Source organism: Poecilia reticulata, linkage group LG8 (assembly GCF_000633615.1).
Source record: "Poecilia reticulata strain Guanapo linkage group LG8, Guppy_female_1.0+MT, whole genome shotgun sequence".
In the NCBI taxonomy this organism is placed as follows: domain Eukaryota; kingdom Metazoa; phylum Chordata; class Actinopteri; order Cyprinodontiformes; family Poeciliidae; genus Poecilia; species Poecilia reticulata.
Genome location: NC_024338.1, coordinates 4,421,644 through 4,436,195, shown reverse-complemented (window position 1 = coordinate 4,436,195; position 14,552 = coordinate 4,421,644). Strand labels below are relative to the sequence as shown.

At 40.3% G+C, this 14,552-nt stretch overlaps 3 protein-coding genes across 3 annotated transcripts in view; all 3 read left to right on the top strand.

Moving 5' to 3' along the window:
* The first annotated feature begins 687 nt into the window (after positions 1-687).
* Positions 688-6,759, top strand: nags (N-acetylglutamate synthase). The gene is made up of 8 exons (XM_008415248.2): positions 688-1,194; positions 2,315-2,595; positions 3,759-3,972; positions 4,057-4,237; positions 4,784-4,823; positions 4,991-5,122; positions 5,994-6,176; positions 6,503-6,759. Exons 1-8 carry the CDS (start codon positions 703-705, stop codon positions 6,684-6,686), a joined length of 1,707 nt encoding a protein of 568 aa, XP_008413470.1. The 5' UTR covers positions 688-702; the 3' UTR covers positions 6,687-6,759.
* A 1,200-nt stretch (positions 6,760-7,959) lies between these two features.
* On the top strand, positions 7,960-9,773 carry coa3b (cytochrome C oxidase assembly factor 3b). Its single transcript, XM_008415247.2, has 2 exons — positions 7,960-8,200; positions 9,462-9,773. Exons 1-2 carry the CDS (start codon positions 8,032-8,034, stop codon positions 9,566-9,568), a joined length of 276 nt encoding a protein of 91 aa, XP_008413469.1. The 5' UTR covers positions 7,960-8,031; the 3' UTR covers positions 9,569-9,773.
* A 105-nt stretch (positions 9,774-9,878) lies between these two features.
* LOC103468285 (C-type lectin mannose-binding isoform-like) overlaps positions 9,879-14,552 on the top strand; it is a 26,636-nt gene continuing 21,962 nt past the window's right edge. Inside the window, exons 1-3 of the mRNA XM_017306096.1 lie at positions 9,879-10,529; positions 11,294-11,602; positions 12,312-12,424. Coding sequence (XP_017161585.1) covers positions 11,305-11,602; positions 12,312-12,424 — 411 coding nt within the window. The 5' untranslated portion in view covers positions 9,879-10,529; positions 11,294-11,304. The remainder of the gene's footprint in view (positions 10,530-11,293; positions 11,603-12,311; positions 12,425-14,552) is intronic.

Sequence of the window (14,552 nt, the reverse complement as noted above, 5' to 3'; positions counted from 1 at the left end):
ACTTACAGAGTGGAAAGAAAATATGTTAGATCTTAAATTTATTTGCAAAAAAATCTAAAATGAACCATGCAATTATGGCTGATGTCAGATTAAATAAGAACCCAAAGTCACCATATTCATAATACGTATCCAACATGTAATCTCTGTATAAACCAAGCTGTCCCCTGAAGGGGTCAGAGGTTTGTTAGCGAACATTAGAGAACAAACTGAGGTCACAGACAGCAAACAGGTCAGGGAGAAAGTTTTGTAGAAATTTAAAGCAGAATGCAGTTCAAACACAATATCCCCAACATCTGAATATCTCACTTCATTGTCTGAAAATAGAGAAGAGAAGCAAAACTGCAAAGAAAAGCATTAATAACAGAAGTAGCTAAATGGGTCAGTGACTTAATCTGTTCAGGAGTTGTGGAGATCCAGAGCTCAGACAGAAGGATCTGTTCCATACAGGACAACAAACCCGGCCTGTATGGAAGACTGGCCAGAGGAAAAGCCATTAAGTCTTGTTTAATGTTAATTAATGTGCTTTTCCAAAGCATTGTATTTTGTTTTTAAAAGGAATTAATATGTATGCCTTTGAATAAAGTTGCATCGCAGTAACAAATCTGGTCATTTCCTTTTTCTTAACAACATTTGGTATTCAGACCTCCTTGTAATGGCCCCCTCAACCCACGACTCATGTGCTGGTCAGTTGAAACATGAGAAATGCCGACACAGCAGCAGTTCTGCGTGCTGAATGGACCAGCTGTCCGTGTCCACACAGACAGCACACCCTGCTGCACAGCAAAGGCCTCCGGGTCGGTCCCAGCTCTCCACATGTCCAAAGTCAACAGCGGTTCCACCGGCTGTCGGGCCGTGGTGATGGCTGGGAAGTACCTGTCTGGTCCCGGCCGATGTTCTGCGGTGCTCGCCGGGACATCAGGCCGGCAGCGGGGACAGATGTGTGCCACTCAGTGCCGTACAGAGAGCTCCACTGCAGCCCGCATGGGAGGGCGAACCGCGGCCGCGGGTCAGCAGGAAAGTCCCGGGTATTTCTCCGCCGCTGACCGACACGCGCTGGCTAACCGGAGCTTAATTTACCGGGACGTGAAGGCTTTTCTCAGCGAGGTTGGTGGGGATCCTCGCGAGGCTCGGTACTGGCTGACCCAGTTCCAGAGAGCGAACTTATCGCAGTCGCCTGCTTTTGCTGTGCTGGAGGTAAACTTTTCATTTTTTATTTGTTAACAAGGAAGTAACCGAGACTTTTATGTTTTCGAGTTTTTTACAATTAATTCAAAAGTCTTCAAAACTGAACGTAATTTCAGGCAGTTTATGGCACGAGGGCTATTGTGAAATGCCCGGGCCTCAGGGCTGTCAAATTTATTTTTATTTTGGACCATATCAAAATAAGCAAATTAGTTTTCATACATATCGCTTCCCTGTCATTTTTGAAAAAAATATTGCACTATTAAAAATTTATTTACAGTATAACGTTGCTTTCTAAAGATCATATATTTTTTCCTCTACACAAGAGTAGTTTTAWAGATGTTTCTCATAGCAACAGAGAAATAAGAATTTCTTTCTCAGCTTATGGCCAGTTTCTGGCACATTTTAAAACATCACAATCTCATAACAAATCCTCCATTTTTACAAAGTCATCTGATCAATTCAGGTCAGTGCAGTGAGCTGGTTTATGTAGTATCTGAGACCACTTTTAATAAAATGTAGTTTTACACCATACTCTTTCTATTAATTCTAAAAAGTTTTCCTCATTTAGCTGTGTTCACTTCCACAGCTTTTTAATGTAAAATCAGCTTCACCACACTTGCATTGTAATTACAGATGTCAATTACAGATAGTCAGAGGAAACCAGTTTTATGTTAAAATGGCCTGCCATGCAGCAGTACCAGCTTATGTGATCAACCCGTCAGTACCATAACTGCACCCTGGACCAACAAAAGGGAGTGAACCGTCCCTTCTGACCCAAACGTCAGACCGGTCCAGCAGGAAATGTTCCTGCTGATAGTTGGAAACAAATTAAGTTACACAAAAAATGAAATACAATTCCAAAGTAAAATTTGTTTTTTACTACTTTAAAAAAATGTCTATGATATTATTTCTAGACATGCCTTCATATGTAGAAAAAATAACCCAAAATGTCATGACTGTGTGTGGCGACAGAACACAGTTCCTGAAACACGCAGCTTAAAGTTGACTGTTTTGAAATCGCTTATCTACACACAAAAAAATGATTTGACTGATTGTATTCCTTTTGCAGTGACCAAAGTAAAGAGTGCTTCCTACTTTTGAACTCTAAACATTTTTGTATCTCTTCGAGGTGGACGACTCGGTATTCCAAAGCAGGGAGATGGTACAGAGCCTGGCCTTTGGCCTGTCGTTCCTGCAGCGGATGGACATGAAGCCCATGGTGGTGATGGGCTGCTCCTATAGCCAGGAATCAGGGTCTGTAGAAGCAGCCGCTGGGTCTTGGAGCACCAGAGGGCTGGTGGAGCGGTGCCAGCAGCTCACTGAAGCTCTACAGCTACACTCAGCAACTGTTCTACCATTCTTCTCAGCAGAGTCCTTCCTGCAGCTGCATGAGGCACCACAAGGCAGCAGGTTAGGACAAAACTTATTTTATAGCCACTAAAGAGGAGTCTGAAGGTTATAGGACTTGTGACTTCTACAACAGACAACACGGATGATTATGCATGATGTAACAATGATAATGCAATCATTTTCCCTTTATGATGTTCCACTCTCTCTTATTAAAAAAAGTAACTATTGCTCTGTTGCTTACGAAAAATATATTGTTCACATGGGATCGGCTGCAGAAAAGTTTCCATCCACATGAACACAAACACACGCCTCAGCGTTGCTTTAAACATGCCAAACCCATAGGGGGCAGTGTAGCCTAAAGCTAAAACTTTGTCGACCAATCAGATTGCTTCAAAACATCCACAACTTCCTGTTAGGATTTAAACATGGCTCCAGGAGGTTCATTTGTGTGGACAGATACATAAGTTGAGCTACTTTTAAATAGCGTATTAGAATATAAAGTTATTAAAACACAAGATGGTGTTGACTGGGAATCACATGGATGTATTGGTGGATTATTTGTCGCAGACAGTAATGCGTGGGATTCTAAATCTCTGTTTTCCCATCTGCACACGCAAACAGAGACACAGAGTTTTCTCAAATCTGAGTTTGTTTAGGTAATTGTTTTTAGTGACGTTAAACATAGTTTTTGTGTGGTGAAAGGCCAAAGTTCATAAAAATGTACTAGTTTTCCCAGATATCCCGACTACATGTGGAGCAGGCCTGAATTGAACTGTTCTGTTGCCGGTTAAGGTGAAGAGTTAACGAATGACAGCAAATATTTCTGGACCTGGTCTGCAGAGCGGATCGTCAGGACTTACCGTCCCTTGATCTTGTACAGGTCAAGGGTCAGGGAAGAGGAAGCTTAGCATCGCTGCAGACCCCACACAAACTATTTAGTTTTTTATTTAGGGGTGTCAGAATGTAATGTGCCTGAATATTAGTCTGTGCTACGCTCAGATTTTTATTAGTACTTATTTTTCACTACTTGTCCATCACATAAAATCCCAGTAAAACACATCAAAGCTAATGGGTAGAAGGGAAGAAAATGTTACGACATTCAAGGGGTGTGAAATACTTTTATTGTGATTCCAAAATGTCGTGACAAACATCCAGGTTTCCTGGCGTCGATGCTTTAATTCACCTTCTGTTATATTAGTAGAGTTCTGTCCTTTTCTCTGCAGCGCTCCACACTCCATTTCTGTGGACATCAGCCTCCTCCAGTGGAGTCTGGACTGCGGGACCATCCCGCTGGTTTGTCCAGTTGGGAGGGACGGACGTGGATGCTCGTTGGTGCTGGACCCAACGGAGGTCACGGCAGCCATTTCCAGAGCCCTGCAGCCCCTCAAAGTCATGTTTCTGAACAACTCGGGAGGCCTGCGGGCCGAAAAGCACAAGGCACAAAACCAGCCCTCATGCACGCACGTTGAATATGAATACGCACTGCTTACTCACGTATGCCGCTCTCCGTTTGAGTGACAGGTACTGGACATGGTGTCACTGCCCGCTGATCTGCCTGGTCTGTCTGCAGCGGAGTGGCTGAGCCAAGTGGAGCACCGCAGGCTGACCGCCATCGCCAGACTGCTAAATCAGCTACCAACAGAGTCCTCAGCTGTGATCACCTCTGCAGACACTCTGCTGACTGAGCTCTTCAGCCACCGGGGTGAGGTCTGCGATCACAAGGCAAACTCAAACTATGTCCCACTTTTTCACAGCATTCCCATATTTTCACCGCAAAAACAAATAAATCAGATCAAAATCYGATTGTTTTCAAAGCAGCAGCAGTCTGAACGGTCATGTCGCATTTTACAGAGCCCCCTAGTGGTCATGAAGGATTTTTTTTTCCTTTGCATTCTCTCGCAGTACTGTACTGATCAGTTCATGCGGCATAATTAAATTCCGAAAGTCTTTCTTATGGTGTATAGGAGCTGATAAATTGACATTTTATACAAAGCAGTGTAAGAACATTTTTTGTATTCACTCAGATTATTTTTCTCAGATGTCATTTCTTTTGATAGTCTGAAACATGCAAGAGTCACAAAGAAGCAAAAACAAAGATAATCTATACGAAGTATTTCAGAGCTCTGTGTGCAGCACACAGGACAGTCAGAGTTGAGCTACTGCTAGCTTGATTGCTTCTGTTTTAGGCCCACAGAATATCTTCTTAATTAATTTAGTCATTTGTTTTCTGTCTTGCGTTTCATGTCAGGTTCTGGGACACTTTTCAAAAACGGCGACCCCATACACAGGTCAGTAAATATTACACAAGCCCACGTAACCTGATCCGGGTGTCATAATCCAAAATTAACCCCTGTCACAAGGATACGCTTTCTGAAAGCATGGAAATCCCCTGACACACTGCTTCAGACTTACACACAAAGACACACACGGCGTTCCTGTTGCTCTGTTCGTGCAGGTACACCTCTCTGGACGACATCGACGAGGAGCGTCTGCTGACTCTCATCAACAAGTCGTTCGATAAAACTCTGAGGCAGGATTATGTGGAGTCTTTGAAGGGACGGCTGCACTGTGTCTACCTCTCTGAAGGGTGCGTTCAAGTAGTGCAGGGGAAAAATATGACAAAGTCAAGCTTTAAATGTGTATTTCATTACTCCAGCATTCATACTGTTTGAACTTTTTCATATTTTGCTGTGCTACAAATACAGACCCTAATGTGGGATTTAATGTGACATAGTCTGGAAATGACTCATGGTTTTCAACCATTCACCAATTAAAATCCAAAAAGCGTTGCATGGATTTGTTTTGAGGTCCCTTCAGCCAAAACTTTATAGAGCATTTGAGTGAAGTTGACACCCCCCTCAATATTGCCACATGTTGACGTTTCGCATGGCTGTCATAAACAGGAAGTAGAGGTTGCAAACTAGCATCAACCGGACATTTCCGGAGATGCCGAGAGTGTCCTCCCATCCAAGTTTGAACTTTTCCAACTTACGTGCCTCTGCTAAGGCACAGACCCACCACCAGATGGAAGCATTCACTGCGTCAGCACTTATTCAGCAAATGTGTTTCCTTTTCCCCTTTTTCTCATTAACTCTTTAACAGAGAAACCAAAAACCAACTGAAGCGAGCGTAAAATCTTTTCATATGAGATTGAGAAAATTCTTCCGAATGTTGCAGTTTCTGTCAAACTTTTTTAATGTGATACTTAAAAATACACATAAAAAATCTTTGACAGAAACACAGCTAAGTAAATGAAATGCACACCGCACTTTTCAGATAGGAAAACATGCCATTTTCTTTCCATCTCACAACACTGCTCTTAACTTGTGTTGATCTGTCTCATAAAGTCCCATAATCAATTGCGGTTTGTGGCTGTAATCCTGTTGCTGTTTGTGTCTGATCATGGCCAGCGTGTGTGAGAAAGTACCACATATTTTTACATTAATGTCCTCCCCCAGCTACAGCGCAGCAGCCATCATCACCATGGAGCCCGTCAACGGTGGGACCCCCTACCTGGACAAGTTTGTGGTGAGCAGCAGTAAGCAGGGGCAGGGCACCAGCCACATCCTGTGGGAGTGCATCCGACAGGATCTGGGCAAGCTGTTCTGGAGGTCAAAGGCCACCAACAGGATCAACCCGTGGTTAGTCCCACACAAAAATATTAACGTGGTATCTAGTAGACATACTCTTGCTATGGTAAGGAATGATCCCAAGCACAGTGTATCAGTAAAGAGTCCTAAGCTTCAGTAAAGTTAGAAACAACTAAGAGCTCCAAAGCCTCCGTTATGTTGTGAAAAGATGATAAAGTGTAACAGAAGCCAACAGCTGCTGTTCTACAAGCTGTTTAGTCGTTGGATGTTGTGTTCAGTTCTATTACGTTGTTGGGTTCTGACCTGAAAACAATCAGCTGGGCTGAGCAGGAAGCACCAGATCACAGCCTCCACTTCATTTCTCCTCCTCTGTCCAGGTACTTTAAGCACTGTGACGGCAGCTTTGTAAACGGAGTGTGGACCGTCTTCTGGTTTGGCCTGACGGACATCAGAGACTCGTACATGCTGGTGGAGCACGCCAAGAGCCTCCCTGACTCATTCCAAAGCTGCTGCCTCACCTCCACCCAGCTGCCTCCTGCTGCTCCAGCTGCTGCTTCCTGAACTCCTGCTTCTCAGTCGATGGTTTTTGTGGCAGTTCAGCTTTGGAGACCAATTACAAAATCAATGATTCTGATTTTGGACGTTTTTTTCTTTCCTGGACTTTTCTCAAAAAAAAAAAAAAACACTTGCTGCAAAATTCTTTAGCATTTTGGACTTATAAAATATTTGGATCATAAAAAGAAAAAAAATAGTAAAAAAAATTACAAAAATGAAGTCAAAATAATCTGTGAATAAAATCATAGTATTAGGAGAAGAAATTCACAATATTACAGAAATAAAGTTGAAGTAATAGGAAAATGAAATTGTGATAATATAATATTAAAGTCACAATATATTGAAAATAATGTGGTAATATACATTTATTCTCATATTATTTCAACTTTATTTTGTACGACTTATCCTAAAGTAAAACTGGGAACAGATTTAAAATATGGATTTGCATGAAAGCTCTAAAGGTTTCGATTACTAATAGAAAAATATCACCCAGCTACTTTGCAATGCAGTCTCTAGAATTAAAAACAAAAAAATATCTCACATCTAGAGGTTTTTGCACATGGAAAGGTCTAATTATTTCTTGCAAGGAGTTCTGTTCATATGTCTGTGGTCCCTTCTGCACAGCAACAAATTCCACAGTTTAGATTTGATGTTTGTAACTGAAAGAAAAAATACAAAAAGCATACAAAAAGCTGGAATTTGCCACACTACTAACTTACACGGCAGTATTTTTAGTTAAAGAGAGATGTGGCACAATCTTTTTGTACTCAGAATTCTGAATATATGAGTTCTAAAATAAGTAAATAAATAAAATGTATTTATTAAATAAATAAAATGTATTTATTTGGCTTAATTCAGAATTCAGACATAAACTGAAGTATTAGGAGAAAAAAACATTTTTGCATTTGATTTCACTCCAAATCCAAAATCCAACTTGTCTGTCATGTCTGTAACACCCGTCTATGTAACTGACTTCCGAGGCGAATTAAACATAATACACATTATTAGGATAGCAGTACTCTATTTCAGTACATGGTAATTAAGATAATCAATAAAGGAGCGAACGTGTTCACAAAAGTTTATAATATAGCCAATGGAGGGTTTTAAACAGTGACACGTGACATGATTGCATTTTCCACTTTCTGAAAATAAAATAATTTGTAATAATTTGTCGAAAAATGTGACGGTATCCCAAGGAGACAAATGCTCGAGCCATTCCCGAGAGGAAAAACAACAAAGCTGTTCTAGACGGTTGCAGCCAGAAGATGGCGGTAATGCAACCCAAACCATGCCAGTGAACTCTAACGTACAGGAAGAAGACGTGAACTTCCGGTCAGTGCAATAACAAGCAATGGCGGAGAAAGAACCGGGTAGAGCAGCCAAAGCGACCCTAACAGCCGCAGAGATGCAGCTTCTCCGCCGCAGACAGGAGCTGGACTACTTCCAGAAGAACGCAGCGCGGATCCGGAGCAGGAACCTGCTGACCGGCCTGGGCATCGGAGCTTTCGTGGTCGGCATCTGTATCCTTCACAGTTCACTTACACAACAAGAGGCTGACTGAAGGAGCAAGATGTCTAGAAGAGCTGGAAGTCAAAACTTAAATTTGTCAGTGAAAGAGTTGACATATAAAGAAATAAAAACTTTAAAATTATACCAAGGTCATGTAAGTAGGTTAAAAAAAAAAATCAGACAGCTGAGGTTGAAAAGCAGGAAGTTCAGGAATATTCCTCAATTTACTTCGAACATTGTGAATAGTTGTAGCCTAAAGTATTTATTTTATTTTTGATATAGTCGTGAAAAGTTGCACTGTACTTTATGTTGAAAACTGTGACGGGGAACTTCCTGCACTGCAACATAAAGACGTTTGTCAAACAAGCTCTCGTAATGGGCCCAGAAATGAAGACTTAAATCCTAACTTGTTGATCACAGGTACAACTAAACATAATCTATTTACATAATCTATTTTCAAGTTATGATTTACTCTTTTAAAACACTAATTTTACGCGATTTGACCAAGTTCACTAAAATATAAAAAAAAGGATGTAAAAAATGCAGCAAATTCCGCCCACGTTATATATATTAATTAATTGTTAATCAATCAATCAACTTCAAATTAACTCATTAATCGATATCCTTAATCACTATTATCAGTTACATTTTGTACTCCTGTCCTGCTCACATCTGGAGAATGAACAGACTGAATGTTCTGCCTGGTTTTGTTTCTGGTTTTGTTTTGTTTTTTCTGTATGAAAAAATCCTGGATAATTTTTTTTGCAGAAATTTTGCAATGAACTCACAATTACACATCAGTGCAGAAATGATGCAGCGGCCTGTTGAATTTAGCATAATTTTCCACAATTGTGGAATCACTAAAAGGTGGAGGAACTGATTGATGCAATTTGGCAGAAAGCAGATAAAAACTACTTTGATTTGATTGATAAAATAATATTTAATCACACAACTGTTATCTTGAAGGCTCTCTTGACGTGCCCCTCTGGTGTACACGGGCCAGATTAGAAGCTGCGGCGTGCCGTACATGGCCTTCGAGGCTTCAGTTTAACACATCGGCCATAAACCTTAACGGATTTCATTTTTATGTGCAAAACAGTGTTGAACAATCACATGACGTTTTAGTAAAATTCTAAAATGTGGCCTGTGTTTGTATTCAGCCCTGTTTGCTTTGACAGAAGGCTTCAGCGTTCAGACAGGCTGTTATATCAGAGATGATCACTGCTGATGACTTCAGACTGATGTGATTTGCTTTAACCAGCCGTCCATCAGTCAGCTACACCATCCTGTCGGTCAAACAGGAGAGGATCGTGGAGGAGCTGGATGAAGAGGCCAGGATCCACATCATCAGGGGCCCGCGGACTGGGGCCAACTCCTGATCAGGAGCTCAGCTGGGCTAACATCACACATCCATTTCTTGTTTTACGCATTTTATTCCACTGGTTGCATAAAGTCTGCTGTTAGATAAATGTTTAGTTTCTCCTGTTTTGAACATTAATAAAAAACTGTTAACACAAGTGATACATGTGGACATTCTGACAAATAAGAATGTTATAATGAAATAAAGTCATAACAGTTGTAAAATCTGTGAAGGTAATTTTTTTTATATATATATCCTGAAAGGTGTCTTCAGATATTTAGTCAATAACCTCAAGTACAGCATTGATATTCAGAAAATTCTGCCACAAACAAACAGAACCCAGGAAAACAAAGAGAGGTCCGCTTAAACAAACAAAACGAAATATGTGCAGTAAAGGAAAATGTTTTATTAGAAGTACTTCAACAAGAAATCTTGAAAAGGTTCAAGCAAAGCAAGCAATCTGGAGCAGTCGCATATAAAGCCATAAAGTCATCCATCACTCCCAGTAAGCCGTGCCTCAGATCCCAGTAAACAAATAAACCAGAGTCCAGGGAACCATCACCAAAGGAAATGAGTCGCGAGAAACAAATCAGTGCTGTTTGCATTGGAACAAGTTGTAACAGGTACAAGATAAGTTTATGTGAACTCAGAGAAAGTGTGTAAACATAAATACATTAAATATTAGATCCACAGTGTATGTTAAATGTCATTTATGGGAGACCCCTGATGGTTCAGTGGCCTGGTTTGCTGGTGTCTTGCGCATGTGACATGTGAAAAGGTTTAATGTGTGTGAATATTTTTTTCTAGGCTCTGTTAGCAGGGCTTCCTAAAGCCACTCAGGCAAAGCAGAGGATTTGTTGGCCAGGTTAATCTGCATATCGAGTAAGAGTTGGAGCAGTGCTGTGATTGGTCGGTGTACTCACAGAAAACAAACTTCACCTCAATGATTCAAAGCTCTCCAACTACTGCTGCAGCCTGAGGTGAGTTTAGATATCGTTCAGTGTAGCTTTTACATAAATGTAGTCTTAAAAAGTCAGGCTGGTTTGTCGAGAAAAAACTAGAAGGTGAAGACAAAGACTGTGCAGTTTGAACTTTTACTGATGTCTGTACCATCTATGGATTACGTGCGGTGTATGGGATAAATTGTTTAGTTATTGCTAGGTTATTGTATGATTAGCTTAGCTAGAAACATTTTTTTTTAAGGATCGCAAAAACAGGTGCAGGTGGAGAAAAGATGTGGTCAAGTCCGAGTCGGTAGCCAAGAGGTACTCCAAAGGTCCCATATGTAATCCTATGTGAAATTCCATGTAAGCATTCTGTAGATACCCAATTGTTACCAACAAAGTCTTCTGTTAGAACCAGAAGACCACCGAGGTGTTCTGGTTCTGGTTCTGCTCTGCATCCCCAGAACCAAACGAGGAGAAGCAGCATTCAGCTTCTATGCACCTCAAATCTGGAACAAACTTCCAGAAAACTGCTAAACAGCCGAAACACTGAGCTTCTTTCAAGCTAGGCTAAAAATTCAGCTGTTTAGAGTTGCTTTTGAATCATTCGAAATGAAACACTGATGTGTAACGATGGTATTTGACAAAATGCAATGTTTCAACAGCTGACTGTGTGTAATATGACTCTGTATTTTACTGTTTTATGACGTGAAGCACTTTGAACTGCCTAGTTGCTGAAATGTGCAATAAGCTTGTATAAGCTTGACTGACTGATAATCAAAATGCTCATTTGATTCCAGGCAGAGACATTATGAGGACCATCTTGATCGTTGTATCATTGATGCCTGTCCTGTACTTTGCCTGTGGGCAGCATTTGGGCCTCAGAGAAGGAACGTTTACATTTTATGAAATACAGAAACCCTGGAGCGAAACCCAGGCCTCCTGCAGGGAGCATCACACTGACCTGATCACTATCAGGACAGAAACAGACGTTCAGATGCTGAACGGTACCAGGGGCTGGATTGGACTGCACCGAGACAACAGCACGAGCAAGTGGAAATGGTCCAGAAGAAACGAGACAGCAACCTTCTTCAACTGGGATGTAAACGGTGAGCGAGGCGAATTCTGTGCAGTAAATGTTTCAGTGACGTCTGCAATTAGCTAAACCTTTTTCACGTTGGGGTGGAGCTTTTTTCCAGGTTCACTTCAGAAAAACGTGCAGAGTGGCTCGTATTTGTTGTGTTTCAGAAAGTGGGAATAAGTAAGTATGGAGGGGAAGGAAAAGGGAACAACACAAGGAAGGAAGGAAAAAAACAAAGGAAAGAGGGACAAAAAGGATGGGGAAAAAATACTTAGAAGAAGAAAAATACATATAATTACATATAATTTTCCAAACTCTTATTTTCTTTGTCCATATACTCAGTGAGACGAGGGAGTTGAAATCAAATTATATGTCAAGGTTTGTTTACCTACATAATAAATATATCTGTTTATGTCCACAGGAATTTATTTTTTATAAAAGTGTCTGTGTTTGTAAAAGTGTCTAACATAACAACTTGTATTGTGATAAACTAAGAAATGTATTTCCAGGTAGACATTTTAGAAGGTTTACATACAAAATATGTGTCAATATACACATATTTAGGTTTAATAAGTAGCGGCTTAATAGTCTTAATAATAAGAGAAGAATTTTTTTTTTGTCTGCTGTTTTGAAATTCTACTCTGTCAGAATCTTGCTTGAGAGTGGAGAATGATTTATTCTTCAAAGTAGAGGTATAATAAAAACTTACTCTTACGTCTGTTTTCTGTTTCTCATAGAACCGTCACAAAATGAGCACTGTGTCTTCCAGCGGSCGCTCACTAAAAAGTGGTCAAGTGTTCCTTGTAACGCAACACGTGTCTTCATTTGCCACGATGACGGGCTGGTTCTGGTGAAGGAGAATAAGACGTGGGAGGAGGCGTTGGAGCACTGCAGGACTCTGAACAAAGTCAACAGCTACGACCTGGCAACCCTCTCCACAGACGACGACCACGACTTTGCACAAGAGACAATCCAACTGGCAACCACTGAGGAGGTGGGCTGCCGTTTACTGTTGTTAACTAACTCATCCTCAGTGTTTATGTTGACCTCCCTGCTACGTGTTGGTAGGTGTGGACGGGCCTGCGTTACCTTGGYGATGAGTGGTTCTGGGTGGGCGGAGAACCGGTGCAGTACCAGAACATTCCAAGCTGCCCGGGTGAGAGATGTGGAGTCCTGGAGAAGAACAGCAASTCATCCTTCAGCATCAGAGACTGCAATGAGAGAAGGAACTTYTTCTGTTACTTAAAACCTAGAGTCGTGTAGAAAAACTCTTTGATGAAAAGAGGCTCTTTTCTTTAGGTGATAACTTAAACTATATGAATGGATGGATGCCAAGAATAATCCATGTTAGAAGCTTTCTATTCAAATAACTCTAGTCGCTGTCTGAATGTAAGTTATCATGTCTGGATGTAAGTTATCATGTCTGAATGTAAGTTATCATGTCTGAATGTAAGTTATCATATATTATGGATTCTGGATATTAAGTTGAGAGTTTTGTTGAAACATGACCATTGAGTTCAGTTGCTATGTTTACAGCTCCAAACCCATTTAATGAATTAGAACATTATTGGAAAGTATTTTTATTTTTTTTCAACAACTGCAGTATGTCATGAAGTGAAACACATTATATAGATTAACTACACCAATGGATATCTGAAAGCTGTTATTTCTGTTAATTATTATGATTTTCTGCTCATACTTAAAGGGACAGTTTTATGTAAAAAAAAAACTTAAGCTTGGATGAGAGCAGATTTCCGCCCACGACGTCCAAACTCAGCTCCTTCACACTACTGGCAGCAAATAGTGAACACCTGGTGGAACTGCACATCAGCTGAGCTCCTTATACAGGCTACTTCTCAGTGAAACGCTGGTAAAAATGTTGTTAAAGGGTTAATAGAGGATCCACATTGTGATGACTTCCTGAAGGCGGAGCTTCAGAAAGAGCAGGAGTTTCTWAAGAGAGAGGCCYAATTTCAAGATGTTAAATAAAAAGTCAAATTAATGTTTGTCATATTTGAAATGTTTTGTACCTGAAGTTACTTTACATAGTTACTTGATTGTGCTATGAAAATACATGCCCCACTGTAACAATATTTCACTGCTTTTGATCTGTCATATGTGGCTTAAAATATAAAACATTTAAACTAATAAACTAGAACTGGTTCATTCTTGACTGAAAAGATTCTATAAAACCTAACAAGTGTTATACACTTTAGAACTTTTGTTTGACTCAAATTATATCTCAACCTCTGAGTAACATGTTTCAATAGATAATAAATTTCATATAAACTTATGTTTAATTTTGACCAAGAAATCAAACGGAGGGCAAAATTGTAGTGACTCGTACACTGACTTTMTTATGTTTTMAATGGATCACATGTTTTAATGTATAAAATTGTGTTAAGTGTTATGTTGTTAGTAGAATCATCTGAATTATCTGTAAACAATAAATAAKCTGTGGTTGGAAAGTTAAAAATGTTCTGTTTTTTTCTGTCCCTGAATGCCCCGTACTTTACACCCATCAGGTTGTTCTAATAACAACATTCTTCAGGGTGGAAGACTGAAGGTTTGCCATTTTCAGATTCAGTGAGATGAAAAGATCAACAGAACCATAGCAGCTGTTAAAAAAGAAACAGTTTGCTTATAGAGGCATGTCGTCTGTTCTAGACAGCTGCTGGTTGTGCCAATCCCTCGCCATTTTCTACTTTTACAGTTTTGGTCAATCGTTTTTTACTTTTTGGGGTGTGAAAAGTTGTTTGGCTCAAGATATTAATTTGTACTTGAAAACATACTGTCACAAAAKAGGACAAATTGACCTGTGGTTGCTTTTATGAAACACTGCTTAGGATCCTACCAAAACAAAAGCGTACGTACGGCCAAATGCTGACATCAGCATCGGGGGGGGAAGTCCAGCTTTTATATATATATATACACTGCTCAAAAAAATAAAGGGAACACTTTAACATTTAAGTGAACAC